The 26064-nt window shown below is 39.6% G+C and overlaps 2 protein-coding genes across 4 annotated transcripts in view; both read left to right on the top strand.

Annotated features, from left to right (window-relative positions):
* The window catches only part of LOC115798367 (carbohydrate sulfotransferase 15-like), a 37283-nt gene extending 34549 nt beyond the window's left edge, over nt 1–2734 (top strand). For both annotated transcript variants that reach the window (XM_030755204.1, XM_030755202.1), the window contains 3 exons: nt 45–201; nt 1591–1738; nt 2279–2734. In XM_030755204.1, the coding sequence (XP_030611064.1) occupies nt 45–201; nt 1591–1738; nt 2279–2478 (505 nt within the window). In that variant the 3' untranslated portion in view covers nt 2479–2734. The remainder of the gene's footprint in view (nt 1–44; nt 202–1590; nt 1739–2278) is intronic.
* An 11839-nt stretch (nt 2735–14573) lies between these two features.
* The window catches only part of cpxm2 (carboxypeptidase X (M14 family), member 2), a 28724-nt gene continuing 17233 nt past the window's right edge, over nt 14574–26064 (top strand). Inside the window, exons 1-5 of one of the 2 annotated variants that reach the window (XM_030755903.1) lie at nt 14574–14663; nt 14864–15342; nt 17773–17874; nt 22096–22205; nt 25304–25443. In XM_030755903.1, the coding sequence (XP_030611763.1) occupies nt 15060–15342; nt 17773–17874; nt 22096–22205; nt 25304–25443 (635 nt within the window). In that variant the 5' untranslated portion in view covers nt 14574–14663; nt 14864–15059. Of the gene's footprint in view, nt 14664–14771; nt 15343–17772; nt 17875–22095; nt 22206–25303; nt 25444–26064 lie in introns of those variants that run through there. The other variant, XM_030755904.1, reaches the window with a different exon arrangement.

Below are 26064 nucleotides of genomic sequence, written 5' to 3'. Positions count from 1 at the left end.
ATTTCTTGGTCAAATATATTTACAGAGCGTCTCTTTTCTTGCAGGCTTTACTCTGACTACCTTTACTTCGGTAGTGCCAATAAGTCTGCAGAGGATTTCCACGAGAAGGTGTCAGAGTCACTGCAGTTATTCGAGGGGTGCCTTACGGAGTTCACAATGCGCTCCTGTGTGTACAATACCACTGTCAACAATGCCATGCCAGTGAGTGTTCCCTGCCTCCTGCTTTTGTCTCAAAGCCGGTATTATGCGACCAGTTTATTAGCTGGTGGGAATGAAGAAAATAAGAAAAGACAGATGGAGAGAAATCCACACTTCATTAGCAAACTCTAAAGTTTACTCTAAAGACTTAATGGAAAGGATTGGCAACACTGCTGGACCACTGAGCAGTTCGACACCTCAAGCCTCTTTGTGTACTACAAAAGCTTGTTTTACCATTGCTGTGAACTTGCTTCGTACTCACGGACCGTGTATTAGTGCCAGCCAGTGCCCAGCCCCGGTGTTTGGGCAGCTTTTCTCACAGCACTGTGAGGCAGGCAGGGGAGGAGGAGATGGGACTGTCCTCTTTTAGCTTCTGCCATATGCTGCCTTGTATATAGAGGTCCTCCTCACTGTAACCAACAAGCTTTATGGCCCTTTATTAGCATGCTTGCTCTCTGCCGATGGCCTAATTGTTCATCCACAAATATCTATAAGAGTTATTAGCCCATGTGAGAAGCATTACAGCACTACAGCAGTCTCTCATGCCTGCCGTTTCTCGATAAGAGTTTTAGAGCTTGGATTAGTGTCTTAGGCGAAAGAAGAAAAAAACAAAAACAAATAAATCCCAGCATGAGAACATGATTGAAGTAAACTGTTGTACCAAATTGATTTAACAAAGAAGGAACTGGTGAGCTGGCTTGTAATCATTGATTCCAAATGACCTTTCAGTTTTGCTAAAAAGGCAAAAGGACAAGGTATTTTGTGCACACCTACTGTTCTGCAGTGCACTGTCACAAAGGAATCCAGAAATCAATTTCAGCAGCTGTTAGGCTACGTGCAAATGCTTTGATGAGATCTCGCAAAAGATCAGTCTGCTAATTTATATCTGGGGCAGGAACTAATGAACTGCATAGTAGCTCAATCTACATCTCCACAAAAAAATATATTGTAAAAAAAATAATTATAAATGCATGTCTCAGGTTCCCAGAGCCCAAGCTGACATCTTTAATACTTGTTCTGTCCAAAAAAAAGTCCAAAATCCAAATATTTCAATCTGTAGTTGTATGAAAGAGGGAAGAACACCTTTTTATTTGGTTCAGTTGCAGGTGGTGATGCAGGTTTCCCGCTTTCTCATATCCCTCAATCACTCCAGATAATAAACACTACACAATACTAGTGCATGTTCACATGTCCACACTGTGTCTAGCACAGTATCACCTTCATGGAGAAGATGAAAGAGAAAGCCGTTAAAATTTCCTCCCTCTGGCCTTCCCTCTCTCCACCTCTTTATCTCCTCAAAGAAGTGTATGCATGCGCCACTTTGCTAAGAAAAAGTCTCTTGATTAGATAACTTGCTTATCTCATGATGATTTTCTTATTTTGTGCCCTCAGGTCAGATTGCAAGTTGGCCTATACATTGTGTACTTAATGGACTGGCTGACCGTCTTCAGCAGGGAACAGATTCTAGTCCTAAGGCTGGAAGACCATGCCTCTAACAGGAAATACACAATGCATCAAGTCTTTGAGTTCCTTAACCTGGGTAAGTGAAAAAGTGAGTTAAATGTAGTCATTTCTTCTGGGGACTCTAATTAGTACAGTACAAAACAGTGCCCTAGATACATACAAATATGGATAGTGTAGTGTAGCAATGGCTGTGATTATTAGAAAAAAGAATGAACCAATCTAAAACAGGTGTTGATCAAACAAGTGCAGCATCAGCCAAACATTGTCATATTGAAATGGTATGCAATAATGATTGAATGATTACAATCTTTTATAATGCAGAATACAGGGGGATGAAAATCTCAGCATGCCTGCTGAACAGTTTCACATACACACAGGTTTGAGTGTCTGAATATTACAGCAGAAGCCTCCTCATCTTTTCTCACTAGTTTATTCCATAGTGTAATTGCCCCAAAGCTCAGATTTAACTCTTCAAAGAGCTGCCAGCACCATCTAAGGTGTGATTACCTTCCAGAGACTCTTCTGCCTCAGAGTCCTATTTGTTTAGTGCTGCGGCAAAATCTTAAGTGGTCCAGAACAAGGGGATGTGAAAGAAGTGTTTGTGTGTGTTTTACAGGGCCACTGACAAAAGAAATCGAGTCAGAAATCACAAGAAGCCCAGCGTCAAATACCAGGAGGCCAGCTGATAAAAACCTGGGACCCATGCTGTCCATCACTAAAGACATCCTGCGGGACTTCTACATGCCGTTCAATGAAAAATTGGCAAAAGTGCTGCAGAATGACTCCTTCCTCTGGGAGAATAACTCTAAACTCTGAACAACCCACCTCGTGTTACTTTAGTGAAAAAAAAATACCACTTATGCGTCAACCAGCCCTCTTTGGGTTTCGTCTCCTTCAAGTGCCCATTAAAAAAATAAATCAGTGTTTTTTTTATTTAAATTATTTTTTTAAGTTATAAAAGCAGAGATGTATTAAAGATAGAAAAATAGCACAAGCAAGTGTGGTGGTTTTGTTTGAGAGTGTGTGAGAGAGAGTTTCAGGTTGACCTTGATTGTTGTTTTTTTTAACCAGATGTACAAAAATTAAACAGTGAATCTAAAGAAATTAAAACAAAGGTCTTACGTTGTCTTTCATGTTTGATTAATTTAAAGATAGCGCATCTCACAGGACTGAAAGGATAAGATCTAATAGTTTTTGTCCTTTTCTTCCAAGACAGCTATACTCAAAGAGATAAATGATTTTAAACGTGTGTCGATCATTATTTGGAGTGTTGTAAATATGGCAGTTAACCAAGCCCCAAGGCGTTGACTAGAATCTGAGCACATTGGATTAGTGAAACAGCAGCGCCCTCTACTGCAAAGCACGTGTTGTTGCAATCTTAAAAATTGGCCTCATTCAAGACTTGCTACAGCTAAAAGGTTAAAAATACAGACATCAAATGGAATATGAGTTGTCTTCAAAATTTAAGACAATGATGGGCTGTATTTATCAGAGGAAAAACTTTTTTTTTTCTGTAAGAAATTGAAGGAGTTATTATCTGGCAGATGACTCTCCCAGACATATACAGAATTATTGAATGTGGTATGAAAGATTTCCTGTATCTGTCTTTGAGGCAGCAGAGCTGCCTGTCCAGTAAGTGGTACAGAGGGTGGTCAGGATTATTATTAGTCGATAACAGTTTGTTCAGTGACCTCCTCTCCAACACAGCTTCAGCGAGTCCAGAGCCAGCCTTCCTCATCAGTTTATCTAGTCGATTGGTGTCAGTAGCACTGATCCTGCTCCCCCAGCAGACTACAGCAAAGTACACTGGACTCACCACAACAGACAAAATCTCCAAGGATTCCCACTTCCTTAGGAAATAGAGCCTGCTCATCCCTACAGCTTCTGTGTTGGTTCAGCCTGTTGCGAACATACATGGATGGATGGATGGATGGATGGATGGATGGATGCATGCCCAGGTACTCCACTCCATCAAAATCCTGGTCCAGGAGAGACATAAGCTGTGTAGCTTTCCCCTTCCTCGATCGCTAGCCCTCTAGTCTTATTCAGACTCAGAAGCAGATGAAACCACTCCACAAAATTGTCCAATCCTTCTGCCACTTACACATCCAACCACTGCAGAATAAATTTGAATATTTCTGCAGGCAGCGTGACCCAAAGTTGTACTGAACAGAAATAGCTGCAGAGGTTTGCTAAAACACATTGCTCAAATTAATTTAGCAATGCAAAAAAAAAAAAAAATCAGAACAGCTTATACAGACACACATGGAAACAGGTGAAAAACAGGTGAGAAAAGCTGCCCGAACACAGGAAAATGTTACCAGAAAACATTAACAAATATTTAATGTGTTTAAAAAAGTGCAGAATGACTTCAATTAAGGAAATATGAAATTGTGAAAATAAAATTAGAACAAAATCCATTCTCTACACCAGAGGGCAGACAATACTTTCCTATACAGAGATGAAACTTAGACTTTAGCAAGATATTTAACAAGTTACAGCTGTATAATTATTAATGGCATCATTAACAAAAATAATTATTAAGCACACAATGCTTTAAGAAAATGTGCCTCAATTTTAATTAAGTGCAGAAAAAAATCATATCGGTAGTTTTTTTTCTCCTGACAATACTTAAGCCTTCCATCGTCACTGTATATCAAGACAACCTGACCCAAATACCACTGAGAGACCATAGTTCAGAAACTTGCAATCATGCATCAAGGACATGAGATCCCCTTCTTCTCATTGCTGTTTTCAAAGGGTAATGCAGTCCTTTCACTGTGCAATCTCAAAGTGCCAGCAATTTTGAGTGCTTCATCCTCACTGAAATCAAGACAATGTGACTAGAAAAATAGTGACTCCAAATCATTTGCATACTGTGTTTAGAGTTGGACGGCTCCTCTGGCTGGCTGAAGGGTTCAGCTTCAGTGAGAGCCTCCAACCAATTTCAACTGCCTTGGAATTCACAAATACTGTTGAAGTATCCATCATCATAGTCTGCGCTGTATCAGAATACAGTGACTGAGAGAAGACTGGACAAATATTGCCTCTGATAAAACCTTCTGAAATGCACATTTAGCCTTAGAGCCAACTATTTCAATTTTCTTAATGAATCACCTAACATGGAACAGATTGGCATTTCCCACATGGATATACTAAATCCAGCACTGAGAAGTTAGAGAATGAGGAGAATAAGGATTTTAAACGTCAGCCCAGGGGAACTTTGAAGTTTGGCCCACAGATGGATGCTGCTGATGTAGGTGGAGCTTATGAAATGCTGCAGTGTGTAGCAGAAGAGCTGGACAGAGCAAGCGCAGCAGGGCAAAGGGGACCATAGACTATAAGTGAAATACAGTGCACTAGTGTGTATGTACGGTTGTGGTCAGAAGTTTACATACAGTCATCATGGGCATGAATGTCATGGCAATTTGGGGCTTTTAATGATTTATATGAACTGCTCTTTTTCCAGGCTGGAATGATTGTACAGCATTCATCGCTAGTGACTTAAAAAAAAAAAACAAGAATTGGGTGCACACATTCAAATTTATTTTGGATTTTTCTCTGATCCACACATGGTCAAAGGCATCCATAGAGGCTCAAATATATACAGTACATACATTTCCTTAAATCTTTTAATACAGTATGTGAGGTAAGAAGGTTCTACAGTGTCTTTTAACTTGTCAAGGCCAAGGCCTATTAACATCTTGTTAGTGATCATGATTGACTACAACTGGTAGTTTCTCTTTGCCGGGATAAAGAGGATTTGTTCGACAACACTCACTGGATTGGCCAATACTCAGAATAATTGGAAAGGCTAAGAAAGTCAGTGAGGATCTAAGAAGGAGAAGTGTAGATTTACACAAGTTGGGAAGGTCTCTTGGAGCCATTTCTAAACAACTGCAGATTCCGAGAACATCACTGTATGTAAGTACAAGTTATTTGGATGTGTCGCCACTTTGCCAAAGTCTGGAAGAAGACCCAAACTGTCACCCTCACATGAGAAGAAATGCTGTTCTTAACTGTTATGGCAGACTTGAGCATGTATGTATACTTTTGACCATATGTGGATTAAAGAAAATCCCAAAAAAAATTCAAACTTATGCACCCAGTTCTTGTTTTTTTTTAAAAGTAATTAAAGATGAACACTAATCAAGCATAATATTATGACTATTGACTGGCGAAGTGAACACTGATTAGCTCTTCATCATGGCACCTGTTAGTGGGTCAGATATGTTAGGGAGCAAGTGAGCATTTTGTCCTCAAAGTTGATGTGTTAGAAAGAGGAAAAATGGGCAAGTGTAAGGATTTGAGTGAGTTTGATGAGGGCCAAATTGTAATGGCTAGATGACTAGGTCAGGGCATCTCCAAAACTGTAGCTATTGTGGTGTGTTCCTAGTCAGTATCTATCAAAAGTGGTCCAAGGATAGAATACTGGTGAACCAGCAGCACAGTCATGGGCAGCCAAGGCTCATTGATGCACATGGTGGAGCAAAGGCTGGCCTGTGTGGTCCAATCCAACAGACGAGCTACTGTAGCTCAAATTGCCGAAAAGGTTCTGACAAAAAGGTGTCAGAATACACAGTGCTTCGCAGTTTGTTGAGTATGGGGCTGCATAGCCACACCTGGCCCCTGTCCAATGCTAAAACAGCCAACAATGGGCATGTGAATATCAGAACTGGACCACTCAGCAATGGAAGAAGGTGGACTGGTCTGATGAATCGTGTTTTCTTTTACATCACATGGATGGCTGGGTGCATGTGCTTTGCTTACCTGGGGAGCACTATGTGCACCAGGATGTTTGATTGGTGTATGCTGTACAATCATTCCACCCTGGAAAAAGAATAGTTTGAACAAATCATTATAAGCCCCAAATTACCATAATGTTACATGATATAACATTATAAGATCTACTGAGACCTGGTAATTATGTGTTCTAAAAGTTGTGCTTCCAGGGGATTTGTGCCACCTAAAATTTCTACTGCCAGGAGGCTGACATGTAGCACTGATGGCTGACAGTATTTTTTATTTTTATTTTTTTGCTCAGTCATTGAAAACATATTTTCATGCTTAAATTTGGTTTAAAAGTGAAACTGATCGAATCCAGATTCTGGATTTAAGATGGGAGACTCCATTTGCATTCCGGTAACATTCATAAAATTACAATTTGTTTTAGTTCAACTTTTTAAATCTTAGAAAATTATGGGCATGAACAATAGGACTTATGTGTTATGTCAGTGATTCAATGTTTGGTGAGTGACAGGTTTGTGAGGTTTGCCAGACACCACTTGTTGATCTATTATTTGCCTGAAGATTATGTGTGCAGAGAATCATAGTGAGACATTATAGAGCATATTTCCATTCCTGAAGTCAATCCTAAAATCAAGGAAAATGAGAATTGAGTCATATGCAGCATACATAGCAAAATGAAACCAACACATGAGCATACACAAATCCTATTGCACAAAGAGGACAAAAAAAAACAACAAAACCATAAAGTTAACCAGTAGCTTTAGCAACACAGTCACCAGCAAGTGCTAGCAGCCACTAACAAAGCTAGTCCTAACACATAAACTCTGTTCACTGCTGTTCACTTGGCAAATATGTAGACATGGTCAAGAGACCTGCTCAAGTTTAAACTGAGCATCAGTATCAGCAGTTCAGGCTGCTAGTGGTGTAATGGTGTAATATACTTTAGGGCCCTTAGTACCAGTTGAACATTGTTTAAACTCCACAGCTTACCCAAGTATTGTAGCTGACCATGTCCATTCTTTTATGACCTCCACAGTGTGTATCTTCTGATGGTCGCTGCCAGCAGGATATATAAGCTCAGAACATCTCAAACCTAATCATGACACTGAGTTTGCTGTACTCAAATGACCTCCACAGTCACCAGATCTCAGTCAAATAGAGCACCTTTTGGATGTTTTTTTTTTTTTTTTTTTTTGGCAACTGACAAATCTGTGTGATGCTATCATATCAGTATGGACCAAAATCTCTGAGGCATGTTTCTAGCACCCTGTTCAGTGTGTGCCGTGAAGAATTAAGGCAGTTCTAAAGGCAAAAGTACTCCAACGTACTAGAGTGTAACTAATGAAGTATCAGGTGAGTGAATATGTAGACCTAGTACAGCTGTAGCAACAAGCAATGATTTTCCAAATTCATGATGACCTGTTATCAAAGAGCATGTGAGTGAGACAAACTGCTGCACTGTTCTTCCTTCTTTTTTAACCACAAACATGTTCAGTCTCAGTCAGTCTGTGCACATTGTTTTAATGTTAGATCCCCACCAGCACTTTAAGAAATTATACTTCGTGTTAGAAGCAAAGGTTTATGTAGAAATCAGTGGGCTGGGGTCTAAGTGGCACGGACAGGCTAGGAGGGTTGGAAGATAATGAAAGGCTAAAATATTCTTTTATAGGATTTGTTGACAAAAAGGAACACATGAAAAAAAGAGTTGGCTCCATCGTCCTAGGGGGTGTATGCCAACAGCATGAGGATGGAGTCCCTAAACCTGTAACGTGTAGGGTAGGCAGGGTTTCAGGTCACATTTACGAGATTCACAACAGGACTTTATATGTGGTTGGGAGACATTTTCTCCCCAGGTCCATTTCTCCTCTGTCAGTTTGGATAAGCTTTGAAGCCAGGCTTTAGCAGTGAGGGCTCCCACTTTCATGCCACTTTTCCTTTTCCTTCTCATCAAGTATCTCTTAACTCTTCTGCTGTCCTCCTTCAACTCTTCTGCTGTCCTCCTCATCTCTCTTCAATCTTCTGTCAAATTAAACTTTCACTGATCTTCGGGGGCTTCTTAATGTTATACTGGTCCTTTAAGTTAGTATTAGACCTTCAGACCTTTGACCAACAGGGGATAAAATTCAGTCAAGACCACCACTACAGCTATCCTAGCTCATAACCATTCCTTAATCCCCTCAAATGAACTTGGAAAACATGCAAAATCCTCTTTTGAATCACAGTTCTGTGTTGCTATTGTCACTGAGAGATTGAAAGCAAGTCATGGGGAGTTTCTTGAGATAATGAGAAAGAAAGATCTGGATAAACAAGTTTATGTAACAAACATTTACAATCCATCATGCTAATTGAGTGCTCTGATAGCCTGCCAGTTGTATTTGAAGAGGCTGTGTGAGGCCCAGTTATGCCCACTGAAGATAGAGGGAGTGAGGAATGAAAGAAAAAATGGATCTTTTTTAAAAAAAAAAACCCTATTCTTTCAGTTAGGTAAAATTTAGCAATATCAGTTATTTTTTAAAAATAATATACACAGGAATGCTAAAGCAAGCTGATGATATTAAACAGAAGAGTCCTGAGAGTTCTGTTCAGTTTTCTCTCCTAGCGTTTGTTGGAAGGGCTCAGCTGAAAACATCTGCTTGTGATATACAGTGCTATGCAGTTTTATCTGTTTTGGACACATACATAGAAATAGAAATGGTCCCTGGCAGAGTGTGTGATTGCTGATTGGCCTGCTTATTTTTTTTCCACAGAGTCTACTAACCTAAGCTAAAACATTATTGTGATGGCACCATTAGAAAGCTGTATCTCCAAAAATAAAGGAAGCCAACATCCTTAAAAAAAAAACAAAACAACTCTTAAATGTCCTTTCATGCTTGTTTGCCTTCTTGTTCTGATATGATTCTGACAAGTCTCCACATGGCAGAATTAATCAGTTCAGCTATTTTTAATCAGGGGAAATTCACAAAACTTAACATCTGTGTTAAACCAGATGTTTCTTCTGTACTTCGAGGCCTCTTGTGCCCTTGCAGTTGTGTCATTGTTCAACAAGGTACACTGCATCCAGGGTCATTGCTCTGCATTAGCTTTCACCTCAGACTTCAGCCAAGCATTTGAAAACAGGAACAGTGCAGAATTCTAATGTGGTTACATCTGTGTCTGTGTGGACCCTCGTGTCGAAGCAGCAAAGCTGACACATGTCCTTTGAGGTGCCCGTAGAACACATGAACGCTGCTTTAGCTTCATTTTCTTGGATGCAGCTGCAACGCTGAACCAATTTGATTGTGCTCATTTGTATTCTTCCATCAAAAAATCATTGATATTAGATGTGAACATCTGGCTTGATTTTGGTCATATGCAGCTGGAATCTGCCCTAACCCTAGCCAGGGTAAATGCGGACAAAGAATTAGAAACACAGGTGTTCAGGAAGGGAATCTTTTCATGGAGGAAACTGAGGGCGGCTGTGGTGAAACACATCAGCACAGCAACAGGATCTGGGCCGCTGTGTTATAAAACTGACATTGCTGAAGAGGTCTAAGTGTGTGATAAATAGATAAAAAGCCTTTACAGGTCTCCAGTGGGGCAAAGTCCTGAGCAAACAAACCAAAAACAGAAATAAATTTCATATAATTGTAGAAATAAAACAAATGTAATCGTTTTTCCAGCAGCCATACAGTGCAGTTATACGAGAACACAGCCAATGTGAAAGCAGAAAACCAAAAGGCCGGTTTGTACCCAGTGTTAAAGACAGATGTCCAAGTATATTCATTTGGCCTGAATACATCAGTCACTGTGCACGCTGATAAAGCACCATTCACTTTCCAGTTCAAACATTTGCTTTGAAGATTTAACAGAAGTAACTTTAACAGATTTTTGCATTGAAGTCAGTGATATTTAGCCCTAAAAGTCTAATAGTTAATGGTTAATTAATAGTCAAGGATGAGGTAGGATGTGTAACCTATAAGCATGGTATAATTGCATATAATACTCTTACTGTAAAATGACTTATGAGTATTCACTTTGCTTTAAGTTGTTTTTTTTTTTTTTTTAACCATTACAACAAAACAATGTACAAGGATGGAGCCTATCCAAGCTCTCATTGGCAGGGTGCACCCTGGACAGATCGCCAGTCTGTTGCAGGGCTAATGCTTCAAGTCCAGAGACTGTACTGTATATAAAAGATGGACATAGTCACCTTTTATATAAGACTTGAAACTTGAGTAAGATCATAAAATAATTAGGAGTTGTTTACTGAGGTCATAAATCAGTTGAGAAGTTCATTTTGTCATTGACTTTTATACAATTGGAGTTACTTTTGCCACCACAGGAGTCGTCCCCTGCTGGTCATTAAAAGAATGCAGATTACAAGCTACTTCCATACTTACTTTATATTGAGAGGCTACAGCCATCGTTCACGTAGTCTAGGTTCAAATCAAATGAAACTGAAAGACAGGTTTACTGTTATTTCAATACAATCATTAATTAATTTGAACATTAGATAACAGCAAGAAATATCACTATCCTGATGCAACCCTGGTACTTTAAACAAGTTTAAGTACTGGGCCTATTGGCTGTAATCAGACCAGTAAAAATTGCTGGCTGGCATCTTGAGTGCTGAAACAGGCTGGAACGTCTGAGTTCCATGAAGGACACCATGAAAACATAAGCTGACACAGACCTTCAGTCTCAAAGCAGACTGCTCTGCATGTGTGCTGGTCGAGCAAATTGACCATTGCCACATTTCTCACAGTTTCCATGGACACAGGAGAAATATTGCTAAGACCCAACTCTGGGCTGTTACCTTCTTGTCAGCCGATGCTGTGATGAGAAATGTTCACCACTTAATTCAGCCAATTTAAGCGTCGTATGCAACCAGAAATTCACGAAAACAGATACAGGTTTTTTGTTTTAGACTTTTTGAGATTTCATGTGGCATGTTTTTCATTTGCAAAAAAAAAAAAATTGGACTGTTAAATATGATCATTCTAAGATGCATTTCAAGCCTTAACAGTGCCACTGCTTTACTTCCCTTATTCCTCATCCGTGTCATTTAGATTAATATAGCACCCCTATTACATTCATACACTGACAGCACCCGCCTCATCCTTGTGTGGAATACGTTTATTTTTCGGTGATTTCGTTTTTAGGTTTAGCTTGCACGCTTGTCAGAACTAGTGCCAAGATTTGAGAGTCGTTCCCAATGAAATGCACATGCTTTAAAGCAATAAATCCCAAGGCTGCCCCGTTTTGGCTCTATAAATGTGTCATATTACATTTTGTTTTACATGTAAATAAATAAATAAATAAATAGGTCAAGGTGGATTTGTCCCTTTCAGGCAGGATAAACTTTTTGATGTGAACTCAGTAGAAATATGGGGAGCAAGCCAGTCTGGCACACCCAAGGTTGTGTTTGATGGATGATCACACAAGGTGTTTTCAGGCATACATTTCAGCCTCTGTGTGTGTAGACTGTAAAAGATTAAAAATGTCGAGTGCTTTGCTTTTTGTACAAGGAGAGAATCTTGTTAAGCACTCTTAATTCATCGTAATTATCCCCGTACACCGAATTTGGCCTCACCATGTCCTACTGTACTTTTTGTTTTCGCCCAGAGTGAATCTCTGGGCGTTTCACTCAATCTCAAGTCAAGTGTCCCCTTTTCATCAGTTACATGGTGACAAAGCAGCAGCAGGGAGAAATTTGCCATTGAGCTTCCAACCTGTCACTCTAGGCAGTGACGCCCAGTTAATGAGAATTCAGCCAGGGGATTTTCTCGTGTGAGAGATTATAGAGGGAGGCAGAGGCCATCACTCCTACCTTGGGTGTTCTTCACTGAGAAAGGCAGCTATTGTCACAACATTCCTGCCTCAAGCTGCTCTATACTTCACAGCCTGATAAGCAGCTGTTTGATCTGCCCGCTTTCGACCACAGCAGGTATTTTAGTGCAGGCTTTCTGACAGCAGGTTTAGGAAATAATTTCATGCTTTAATAAATATTAACCAAGACTGAATAGCGTCTGTGCTCCAGTATATACGTTCTGTGTGGGCCATGTTTCTGCTGCCAAATGAAGTGGAAGATGTATAGATTGCATAAGAGGGTGTAGCGTAAGGGCTCCTTGCTATCAACGTTTCATTTCGAAAGCTGCACAGCAACAAGAGTGAAAACTAATTTTCAAAGCAAACCAAGGAATCAATAACAACAGCAGCTTAGAAATAAAACACAAGGACATCTGGGGACATAATCTTACATAAAGTAGTGCCTGGATAATTCTGCACACTCCAAACACCTTCATTTTAGTTCACATATACACGTTGCCTTTTTAAAATGTATATGAGAGAAATAAATTGCAATTTATATCTGATATTAATTATTTGGAGATGATTTCCACAGGGTTGATCCTCATAACCTTAAATGACTGGCTTTGGAGATGCTTTCAATTAATCAAGCATCATCCAAAAAGGTCACAGAGCCAAATAGGAATAAATAAATAGGCAGAAAAAGAAAACCCAACCCTCTTTTGAACAAACCTGTTGAAACTGCCAAAATGAACCTGCCCACACTGATGTCACAAATATTATAATGGGAGATACCAGAAAAGATGGAAATCTACGCCTGATAACACACACACACACACACACACACACACACACACACACACGCACACACACACACACACACACACACACACACACACACACAGAGAGAGAGAGCGAGAGAGAGAAAACTGGATAAAACAACTTGTTTTAGAATCAAAGCTGAAATCCTATAGGCTATATCATATAAGTCATTCAACTGCAAACACAGCCAAATCTGTCATATCACCGTCTTTTAATACAGAGCAGTCTTGTCTGCAGAGGCATCACAGCCACGGTTTGGTCCTGCATTTGGGAAATCCACTGACGGTGTGGTTGCTTTAGCAGTAAGGGCTGACATTTGTCTTAAAGCCTATGCTGTAAAATCTTACAGTCCTGTTTGGCTGCCTTCTTCTCATCCCTCTTTCCGTTTCTTCCCTCCATCTTTCTCCCAAACAGCTCAGGATGGGTGTAGTCTTGATGAGAAGTGGGCGAGCAATGAATGTCTGCCTAGCTGGTGAAGGATTACGCCAGCTGAACAGAGTCTTCCAGCCCTGAGCTGTCCACCCACTCCAGATCCTGTTCTTCTGTGATTAGCCTGCAGCCTCAGCCCACTTTAGGCTCCGTTCAGAAGCTGTCTCAGTCTCAGGTGTGAGTGATTTCCAGGCAACCTTTGCAGAGCTTTCTGTCCATCTACATGAGTTATGTGTAATGAACCAGCACATTTAAATTGGGCAGCATTCAGGCAGGCCACCAGGCTTGTTAAGGGATTATTATATCTGCCTTAGTTTGTCTTGCCTCAGCTTGATAAAATGTCAGAAGCTGTAATTATTAGTTGTGCGAGTGCTTGGCGGAATCCCCACTCCTTATGACTACATCTTTTAAGCCCAAGGCTAGACATTTCTTTTCTCAGCAATAATAGGGAAAAAAAACACACACACACACACACACACACACACACACACACACACACACACACACACACACACACACACACACACACACACACACACATTGGGAGTCTCATGAGAAAACATCTCTCTCGCTCTCTCTTCCCCAATTTTACCTAAAGAAAAATAATTTCAGCTGACAAATTATGGTTTTAATAAAGAATCTGCCAGTTTGACTCTCGCTTTAGGCTTTGTTATCATCTTGTTATCAAAGTGAGGCTCCATCAGCTGCTGTACTCATGGCTATATGAAAGAGAGAGAGAGGGGGGAAAAAGAGGAAAAGCTTCATGATGTGATAAGCAGTGACACACAGGGCGGCTCTCCATCCCTGTGTTGGAACATGCCTGAATGCTCCACAGAGACCGTGTTTTGTTAAATTTCCGCTGCTTGTTAATGTGCAAATTACTGAAGAGTCCACACATGTTTTGGCTGAAGCAAAGGATGTATGATGCTCACTAATTCTGAACCCATTAAATGCACTTTAACTATCAGATGCACACAGCATAACCGATTCCTCAAACTAAAAGGGGTGGCTCCTGTTTGTTTGATAATGCGTATGTTGTACCAGTTTGGACCTCACGTTAGTACAAGCAGGATAGTTGCCTCTGTATTTCCTTTAAAGATCCAGAATTGTAAACTGAACATTGTTTAAGGGTTACTTAAGTTTCCAAGTTGTTTTTTCCCACAGGATAGAATAAACGTTTCTCTGGTCAAAGCAACTTTTTTGACTCAGACAAGGTAGGAGGAGATTAATAAGAAAGCTGATCCCAAGTGTGTCAGTTTCTGTCTCTATACTTCTACTAAGATCAGTAAAATGTGGCAGCAGCCTCGTGGCAGCATCTTAAACAGAACTGTATTGTCTGTCTCCCTGCCTCTTTCTTTTCTGCTTCCTCATCTCCTGCTCTCCGTTTCTCCCTCCCTCACTGCATTTTTCCCAGGCTGAGGCGTCCATGGACCCTCTGGCTCCGCCGCTTTCGTCAGTAACTTGGAGTGCTCTGAAAACTTTGTGAACTCTTTGTGTTGGAGTGGGAAGGGAGAGAAAGGCAGGCAGTTGATGGGACACTGCCCAGCAGCAGAAGCAGGCTCCTCTGGAGACGGCATCGGGACTCTCGACTGGAGGTAATCCCCCAGAAAATGATAAGAAAACACCTCAGGCTCCTAACCTCCCTGGCCATGCTGGGACTCCTTGTGGGGTTGGCAGACCTCAGCCTCGGCTCTGTCGGTGAGGATGAGGATTACTACATGCAGGAGCTGCTGACAAGAGAACAATACAACCAGGTCCAGGTGTCGGAGAAGCAAATTCCCTTCATACCCGATGGTGAGGAACACCCAAGACAGCACCCTGAAAAGAAGATTCCCAAGGCAAAGACAGACAGCAGCAAGAAGACAGATAAAACCCCAGGTGATGCAAAAACAGGTAAAAAAACCAAAAAAAAAAAAACCAAATTGCTGTCTCTTAAAGAGCAACTTTTTAAAAACAGTATCAATTTTTTCAAGTTTTTTTTGTATTGCCTGTAAACTGTAAATTTTCCTCTAGAAATCCTCCACAAAAACATGGTTATCATAGTCATTAGTAATCTTTCAGCATTAGCGATCTTTAAAATATTAAACAGTATTTTGTGTTGCTGCAACCTGTTAGCTTCTTATACTAAAACTTTTAACAGAAAAATAAACTTATAAGACAACGCTAAGGCAGTAAAAAAAAACAAACAAAAAAAAAACCATTACAGCATTTTATGTTTCAAAGTGAATATTCTTTGGAGTTAAATAACAACACAAACTTCATATTGTAAAATAGCACCTGGTTACTTGGCATTTGGCATAATTGGATCACCTTTCACCTTTTCTCAAAGTCACCTAGCATGCAGCAAGCGCTCATGCAAATTGATGACTAAAGACTGAAAATTTGAAGGCATCATATTCTACCCTGATGTGCTCACTGACTCACAAAAATAATGATCTCATGATGTAGTCCTCCTCCTCACTATTCAGTATGCATTCAGATCCATGTTTCTGTTTGGCTTCAGCACAACAGCAGGATTTAAAGCTTCATGCATGGTAGAGATTAGGACTGCACTGTGCGGTGGTGCAGTGCACATGTGAAAGCCATGCTTCCCAAAGAGAAACAAGTACCAGCAGTGCTATCTTGCTGTAGTCCATGTTGAAATGTAAAGCTTGAATCTTGTGCTCTAGGAGTCTCAGCTCATGCAGGAGCAGGTTTGTAGGTAAGTTTGAAATACAGCCAGGTGATTGGGAGACAGGAACAGGCTGTGAGGGTTTCTGTTGGTTGGTGGCAGGTAATGTAGAGCAGCTGTGTAGACAGTAACCTCATGTTTCAGGCATCTGGCTTCGCGTGTCTCAGCAGGGCTACCTGCTGCAGGTGGGACCAGAGGAGGAAGGTGTTAACAGTGAAATACACAGAAGTAGCTCCTTCCCTGTGATTAGAGTTTTATCTAAGTAGTTGTATTTAATCACTGTGGATTATATGTAATTGGCACATAAATAGCAAGTTTCAAGTAAAGTTTTTTACAGCATCTGAGCTGTACTTAGTGGCACGGTGGTGTGGTGGTTTGCACTGTCACCTCACAGCAAGAAGATCTCTGGTTGGGTCTGAGGCCTTTCTGTGTGTAGTTTGCATGTTCTCCCTGTGCCACTTCAGGTACTTCGGCTTCCTCCCACAGTCCAAAGCCATGCTTGTTGGGTTAATTGGTGATTCTAAATTGGCCGTAGGTGTCTCAGTGTTAGTCCTGGTGACCTGCCCAGCATGTACCCAAACTCTTCCCTAATACAGCGGTGATGGGCTCCAGCCCAAATGTGACCCTAACTGGATAAACTAAATGCTTTTCCAGCTTCTACAAGTGCATTGAAGTGGCAAAAAATAAAAATAATTAGTTATGAGTAGGTTTTTGAATCTTGCTTTGTTTCAGCTTGAAGCTACAATGACAGTAAGTATTTTAAGTTACATTAAAAGTGTTAAAGAAGGAAGAAGAATGGAAGTTTCTTAATGCCTTAGTGTCACTGAGTAGCCATTTTTTTTCTTTTTTTTTTTTTTACTGTTATCAAAATATGTAGAGTTTCAATGTGACAAGTGATGGTATTTAGTTGATGGTTATTGCAAGGAAAGGACCCAATGCCTTCACTGCTGAAAAGGAATGCATTTGCTTGAGTTTAATGTCATATTTCTACTGTCCTACAATTAACTGAATGTCACGAGTAGTGCTTGTATTTCACCAGCGTCTCAACAACCATATGTTGATGTCTCTTAATCGTTTATGCTGAAGCACATGTGGAGCTCAGAGCACTGAGGAGTTGAACCTGTCCCCAGAAAGAGATGCAGATAAAGACTTTCAGATGTGAAAGGGGCTGTTGTCGTGTGGAGCCCATCCCAAACTGCAGTTCAGTTAAATAAAAAAAATTATCTTCAGTACCTTTAATGTTAACTCCCTGCCCCTACCCGGCCTTGTGTACAAGGTGTTTTTATGATGTTTTTGAATGCTGAACCAGTTATTTCATGCATATTATTATAGGAACTTAAACAAAAGCACAAATTAAAATGCATTATTTATCAAATACGAGTGGCAGATGCACTTCAACTGAATGAAGGGGCAACAAGAGCTAAATTTTTTCAAATTCTGTGCCCAAAAATTATTTCTTGGTTCAGTCTCTGATCCTGAATCCATCCACATGTAGAAAACTATCACATAAACATTTCCTTTTTTTCTCCTTTGTCATCACTTCTGCTAACCCATTCTGTGCTGACATCCATGAATCAGCTATTTAAATTGTGTTTCAACCTTTATAATTTTCTTTTCTGTACATTTTTTTTTTATTTCATTTCTCTCCTTAGTGAAAGCACCCAATAAAAAAGTAGAGAAGACCAAGAAGACCATTGTGAAAAATCCAAACAGCATCTCAGAAGGAGAACAACAATACAACCCGATAAAAGAGGGTGAGTGAAAAACCAACTAGGCAAATCAAAGTTGACACTCACTTGTTATGGGAACTTCGTGATCTCATAAAAATTCATCTATCCTCCATTGTGCAAGGATTGTTTCTCCACTTCCACAGGGGCAGCTATGGTGTGAAAAAAGGAACAAGCTCTCTCAGAGATGACAAATCTTTTGGGTAGAGTAAGTGTTTTCAGAAACCATATTTTCCCTGAGAGGAAAGGTCTGGCAGTATAAGATGATGCTCTCAGAAGTGGAGTCTAGCCGCAGAGGCACTGATGTCTTCTTTGTCTATGAAGCACTGTGTTTGGTTTCCATGGATCACAGTATATTTGCTAAACTAAAACCAGGATGCCCCAGTTGCCTTTTCGGCATGTCAATTGATAGATTTAACTTGTGCTGCTCAAAGTGTGATTCAGTGCAAAGTGTGCATGTTTTGACCTCACATTTTCCACAACTCATAATGTAATATTGCCACTATTTAACTTATTAGACAGGATAAGGCCTTTGTTTTATTGCAGGAAGCTCTATTTAATAATGCTGGGAAATTAAGAGTGGCTATGGCCAACTGTGAATTTATGTGTTTATGTTGACGCTATATAAACAAGACATGGAGAAGGCCTGCCATTTTTAATTTGGCATATGTGCAGCAGAGCTGAAAGATGGATATTATTTCATAATGGAAAATAGGAACTCCATGCCGACATGCCTGGCATGGCTCACATAGTCAAGATGTGGCGCAGACTTACAAAATCATGTTTTCATGACTGAAACTTTTACTCAACATTTGTTTCAGCAGCTTCTGATAGCTGCTAATTTATCAGAGGCTGGACTTCAGGGCTTATATTTACTATAGACCAAGAGCTCCAATACTCAGCTCTAGAACTTGTTCCACGTCTGAAATGTTAATTATTTGGCCATTGTCAGAAGTCGAGCAGTACATGAGTGTCTGCCACATGCACATACCAAAACAACTGGGAATTGATGGATATCTGAGACCAAAAGGGATTTTCAAAGTTTCATTCTGCAGATGTTTCAACAGCTCATTCATTATTCCCGTCGGATGTAACAGAAATCAGCTCAAACAAATGTTTCTGCTAGGATTTGTCACATGTGCTCTGCAAAGCTGCAGAGGCTGGCTTTGATAAAATCCTTTTCTTTTCTTTTTTTTACTGTGCTGTAAAAAATGTATTAAGGGTTGTAAGGAGGTTCATTCATGCACAGCTGCCTTGTGACATCCAAATGTGATTGGGGTTTAATTCTGGCGCACTGAGTTGTTAAATCATATTTCTATTATAGTGAAACAATGCAACTATTGAAAGAGGACTAACATAATCAATAATTATTGTGTCATTAAAAAGCTTGACTTACAAATGCTACATAGTCTCAGTATATTAGTTAAAGTTTAATGGAAATAGTTTAGATTGTTGCCTAAGCGCTCAAAGCGTTCCCTCAAAGTGCACTTAATAAAAAAGGGCTGAGTCCTCTTAGTTTGGAAGCAGTTTAAAACACACAGCACATAAACATCCTAATAGGAATAAATCACACACAGAAAGTATTTCAACATTATACTACCAGATGTAAAATAAGAGCTGGTGACTGACTCCAGAATTAGCTTTTGGCCTCAGTGATAATAGCAATTAGCCTAAATAGCAATGCCTCCAGCGTCTGTTTTGTCATTTTTATTACACATTACTTTTGAAGGCAGATGTGTGCATGTGGGGGTCCTCTTGTGAAGGATTGGATGCAGATGTTAATAATGAATTAGGACTTTGCAGCAGGGCAGGCGCCCATCTATTTTTTGTCCTGCTAACCTTGATCCTTGGGCTGCTTTGTGGGCTAGGGTTGTCCCTAATATGTTGTGACCGCTGCATTCAGAAAGCTTGCAGACTTACAGTATGAGTCTGAGAGCCTTTTAAATATAGTCACAGGGTTGCAAGTACAGCAACACATATTTTATTGCTGTATAGAGTTACTATAAATACTACACTAACTGGTCTTCCTGGTAGCTTTGCCTCAGGCTTGTTAATCAAATTTTACGCTTCAGTTTTACAGCAGGAATTAATTTGATCTCAAGCTATGTTTGCGTTATGCATCAACCATAAATCAAGTCATGCACGTGTAGATTCTGGATGCTGATCCTCCTTGTCTATGGCGTCTCTCGGGAGCTGTGATTGACACTGTCTCAGATATTTCAGTCAGGTATGCAAAGTCAGCTTCCTTTTTGAAACACATATAAACCTTACTGCAGAGCTCTTTGCTGAAATTCATATGCATATATTCAGAAAAGGCAAGTCCATATTCGCAGTATTTTTGAAGAAAATTCCATTGTCTTTTTGTGCCTGGGTGTTCATTTGTGAAGGCAGGCCTGGCTGTGTGGCAGCGACATGTGCAGCATATGCTGCATGTACAAACACTCTGGTGTCCAATCGGAAATTCTTGCTCTGAAATTCCATCGCTGTAGTCCAGGGAAGTCTGCAAACAGCTTGATCTGACCCAGAGAGCTTTTGGGCAGCAGAGATTTCACATGTCAACTTTGATTTGCCCGTTTGGCTCTCACTGGATGATTTCCCTTGTACTGTTAAAAGATGAACCAATCTCACCCAAAGAGTTCTGTTCAGTAAACACCACCTCGGTTTCTGCAATCACTTAAATACAGGCATTTATCCAAGTGAACTCCAAATGCTCTATAGCAGCAAACAAAAGCTGTTTTTGTGATGTTCAGCTCTGAGTTTTCTGTGTGTATTTCAAAAATAATTCAGCATCTTGAATGAATATTGCAGCTTGGAAACCAAACCATTGCTGTAGCATCATTTGGTGTTACTGAATAACTTATGCACTCACAGAGATAATTACCATTTGATTACTCGATTTGATGGCTGTTAATTGTCATCATTGGAACTACCAAAGTATTATGGGGTTCAGGGCATAATGGATTAGTCATCTTTTGATTTGGGTTGTAAGACTATGTGCACATCATTTTCTAAACTTATTATTTGGACTTAAAACTAAGTTCAGAATTAAAAAAAAAAAAAAAAGTTGTAACCTCACTGTTATTTATATTAAGCTTGACATAAGAAGAATAGCATTCTTTCTTTCAACCTGTAAAGTATGCAAGTATGCTCTGGCTTCGAAAGTCAGAAAGTCTGCAAAATTGTGCTACGTGCAGTCAGTATTATTGTACCTTTGGCTTATAGAAAGACTTGCAAACTGTGGTTGTCAAGTCTATCTGACAAGGTGGACTCAGGTCCCACAATGCAAGCCACATCTTGAAGGTTTTCTTCGGCCTGAGCCACATAAGAGACTAAGTTTTATTATGGTTATGGTTTTATCCCTTTTAATATAGTTCTTTTAACTCTAATCCTACCTTTGAGGCAAAGAAATTTTTAAAAAGCAAGCTATAGACAGGCCTGTTTATCTTTTCATCTGTTAGCTTTTAATTATCTTTATTTATTGCAGGTTAATGCACATTAATGCAGTTGAAAAATAGACCTTTTAATAATTTAAGCTGTGTTCTTTCTAGTTCTACAGCCAATGGTTGTACCCACTCAGAAATATCCATAAGGTTCATGTAGCAAACAAGCAAAAAAACAACAAAAAAAACACCAAAAGAATCTTTTCTCAGATTTTAAATTTGCTTTAATCCAACATTAAAAAGAGCCCAGCAGGCTAACAGCAGTAGCTGTTACAGTTTCCCATTTCCCCCCTCTTGGGATACTAATATTGCTTTAGTCATTTCAGCTATTTAATCATGTATTCAGGGGGCAGATGGATGACTTTGATAGGTTTGCATTGCGAAATTACAAAAAGCAAGCATTCATAGCGTACAGTCATTAATCACCCGTGAAGGTTGACACATTTTGGAATTCATATCAGTTTAAAAATCGAAACACATATCACACTGAGACTGTGAAACAAAATTCTGCTCATGTGAGACCCACCTGTTGAGTTGGATTGAGGGGCAAAATGATCATGAGCAGTTATAAGGCCACTAAAATTTCAGCTTGCTTAGAATGAAATTGGTCCCATCTTCTCACTTTCTTCTTGCTTCACACTCAAGCTCACTGTGCAAAGTCTAAACTGTACTTTAATGTTTACTTGGGATATTAACAGATGCTCTGTCCCTGACTCAGGAGCTACTGTATAATCTGCAAAAAGCAACTTTCTTGGAGCAGATACACAACATTACCATCACAAGCCAATTTGTAATTCTCATGACCTAGAATGCCCTCCCATTGGACTGGAGTCACTGAAGATTGATGATTTCCAGCTTCATGCATCATCTACCAAACGCTACGGCCTTGGTGCACACAGAGGTCGCCTTAACATTCAGGTAAGACGGAAATGTAAAGTGATGGCATAGCAAGCTTATCAGAAATGTTGGGACTTGCATTATACCCTGGGCTACCTCAGCTTTCCTTGGAAGCTTTAATGTTTTGTGAGGGTGTTTTTTTCCCCCCACATATTGAAATGCAAAAGAAATAAGATTGAAAGATAGCGTTATTTTTAAATCCATATTAAGCTTCATGCACCGATGTAAGTTGTGATAACTTGGCTTTTCCTCTGTTAGATGTGAATGACATTATCCTCCTGTCACAGCTCACTGCATATTTTAATACTCCAAAGCTAACTAAACACAGAAAGTAAGAGAGTTGCCATCAAACTAGGGGCACATCCCCAGACCTAATAAAAACGAACTGGCATCTGGGAGAAGAGAAGTATTTCCTGTTAGTGCAAGCTTCACTTTGAGGGTATTAGCCTGCATGCAGTCTGCAGCGAACCTTATCTTCTGCAAGTTCCACTGCCCCAGATCCATATGCACAGTTAATGACACACCCAGATACAGTATTAATTCACAAACAGCAAACAACTGTGTGTGTGTGTGTGTGTGTGTGTGTGTGTGTGTGTGTGTGTGTGTGTGTGTGTGTGTGTGTGTGTGTGTGTGTGTGTGTGTGTGTGTGTGTGTGCAAAGATGATAGAAAGACAGAGATGGTGTCAAGAGAATAAGGAGGAACAGAGAAAGCAGATGTCTGTTGAATCAGGCCTGTGCTCAGTGTTATATGTTATTTCGATTAAATATTTTATATTTAATCTAAATAACATATTTATATTTTTAAATATTGTAAAAGTGCTGGGATTAATATAGATAGATAGATAGATAGATAGATAGATAGATAGATAGATAGATAGATAGATAGATAGACAAAATGATAATTTAAAAAAAGTTTTACTAATTTCAATCATAAATGCATAAAGAAATCTACATTTCTTTATGCATTTATGATTGAAATTAGTAACACTTTTTTTTTTTACTAATGTTACTAAAGGAAAAGCATGGCTTATTTCCTTATTTATGATATGGACAGTTTATTTCCTTCATTAAAAACACGATTTGAAACTCTAGAAAGCAAGACTGGAGAGAGTAAGCACAAAGTAACTACATTTGTAATGTATGTAACATAAATGCTTCAAATCTGTGTCTCCAGCTTGTAGCAGAACATACAGCATAAAATGAAGGAAAATATCAGGATACAAGTTCTATCTTTTTTTTATTCCACTAAATAGTTCATGAAATGGTCCTGGTGTCTGCACCTGGACCTCGGTTGACACCAGAATGTAATATTTGGTATGACCATCTTTATTCATCAACATAGACTGAACTCTCTTAGCTGAGCTTTCTTGTAATTTCTTTAAGTAGTCTTTAGGAATAGTTCTCCAAGCTCCTTCAAGGACATTCAAAGCTCTTCTTTGGATGTTGGCAGCTTTTATTGTATTCTCTGTCAAGTTGATCTCACGCTGCTTCAACAATGTTGAAGTCCGACTCTGGGGAGGCCACTCCATAACTGATAGTGTTCCATTATGTGTTTTTATATCCAGGTATGCTTTTACTATGCTCGCAGTGTGTTTGGGATCACTGTCATGCTGAAAAATGAAGCTATTTCTAATCAGATTCTTTCCAGATGGTATTGCATGGTGGATCAAAATCTGACAGTATTTTTCTGCATTTGTAATTTGATAGATTTGACAAGATCCCAAACACCACTGGCTGAAATGCAACCCCAAATCATGACAGACCCTACACTTTGATTTACAGATTGTTGTGGACACTCACTGTTGTACCACTCTCCTGGCCTCCTCTGTAGATATTGATGATGATTTGAACTGTAATTTCATGGATGGTTTTGATGCATCTCTCAGGTCCTGTGTCAGGTCTTTGCTGGATTTTTTTTTTTTGCTTTTTTTCTTGTTTCTTCAGGACATGACTTTCAGATTTTGCTGTAGACAGTTTTAGGCTTGCCACGTCTTCTCTTGTCCTCCACTTGTCCAGTTTCCACAGATGTTTTAAGAACACACACACACCATGCTAGGATATGGCAAGTTTTAAAATAATAACACTTAGGAATCACCTTGTTGGTGCAAAAATACAATTTTATGCCTGCTAAACTTTATGATTATGATTTTAGTAAAAAAAAGTGCCTAAAGATACCATTTAAAATAAGTCGTCTGTTGGCTAAGTTCTCTGTTATGTGCAGACACAACACTGGTTCAAAGTGTCCAAAGAAAAAGTTGGATATTGGCTGAAAGAAAAATGGAGAACTATCATTCAGCATCAAATTACAACAAAGTCTGGCTCTGTGGAAGCAAAATACAAAGAAATGAGGGGTTTCTCAAGACATTTTTACACAGTACAATAAATTAAAGAAGCAATTAGAGACATGTTCACATGTTCTTTGGATTTTACAAGTACATGTATGCCGGAATTAGAATCAACTGTTTACATTGTCATCTTTATGATTAAAGTATATGCAAGTGACAACAGGGACGGAATTACCACATGCACTTAACATCTGTAGTACAGTATCTCATTGCAATGTTAGAATTTGGATGATAAAAATAAAGAGTGCAGCCTGTAAGCATGCAATATGACGATGACTGTTCATGCATTGTGCTCTGAGCCAACAGTGATGACTGGTACAGCACAGGCTTTACAGAGTACCCTTTAATCCCTTATAATCAATGCAGCATTTTCAGCTATTGCACCAGCTTCCCACATCAATCTAAAACTTGTTGCATGAAATAAGAAATATTTATTTGGAAAGAGTTGCAGAAAAGGAAGAACAGTTTTCATAACTAAGCCCTGTTTTATTGATGTGCTCATTCCTGTAACTCAGCTTTACTGGCTTTGGTTTCTCTCTTGTTCACTCCTTTTACAGGACAGAATTATGAGTACGCTTGTACACCTTCCCATCATGTCAGAAGAGATTTTTTTTTAACTTCACTGTCTCCAGTGTAAAAGACAGAAATAATAACCTTTCATACAATTTTAACAACAAAAAAAACTCATTTACCAGTCAGTGCGTTATACCATATTGGGACTGTACGCATGTGTGGAATTAAATTGCCCTCCACATGGCTTTTTCTGATCTGCAGGCTGGCCTTTATGAAGATGACCTCTATGACGGTGCTTGGTGTGCTGGGAGAGATGACCCTCTGCAGTGGTTAGAGGTGGATGCCAGGAGGCTGACTAAGTTCACTGGGGTCGTCACACAAGGCAGGAGCTCCCTCTGGTCGTGAGTAGTAGACATGTATGAAGAGTTGCAGATTGCTGCACAGTGAGGATCTAGATTTTTCTTGTCCATAAAACATAATATAAATATGTGGGATGGAGTTTATGCAAGGCGGTGGAGTGTTTCTGGAAGCTGGTTTCATATATTCGTGAAAAACTTTTTCTCTAAAGAAAATCTGCAAGGAGATATATACTGGAATCTAAATGGGCAGAATCATGTAAGGTTTGTCAGTGCAGGCGTTGATCTTTGCATTAACCACTTACCTTGATTAAGTTCTTTTTTTCCTGTTCTGTATAACAGAGAGATCAAATGAAAAAATGATTATTATGCATCCATCCATCCATCCATCCATCCATCCTCTTCCACTTATCCTTTTCAGGGTCAAGGGGGGGCGGGAGCCTATCCCAGCTGTCATAGGGCGAGAGGTGGGGTACACTGTGTACAGGTCGCCAGTCTGTCGGAGGGCTAACACAGAGATATAGACAATCATTCATACCTATGGGCAATTTAGAATCACCAATTAACATGACCCCCACTAAACACATGTCTTTGGACTGTGGGAGGAAACCAGAGTACCTTGAGAAAACCCACTCAAACATGGGGAAAACATGCAACCTCCACATG

Source organism: Archocentrus centrarchus, chromosome 19 (genome assembly GCF_007364275.1).
Source record: "Archocentrus centrarchus isolate MPI-CPG fArcCen1 chromosome 19, fArcCen1, whole genome shotgun sequence".
Lineage (NCBI taxonomy): Eukaryota > Metazoa > Chordata > Actinopteri > Cichliformes > Cichlidae > Archocentrus > Archocentrus centrarchus.
This window is presented reverse-complemented; position numbering and strand designations above follow the sequence as displayed.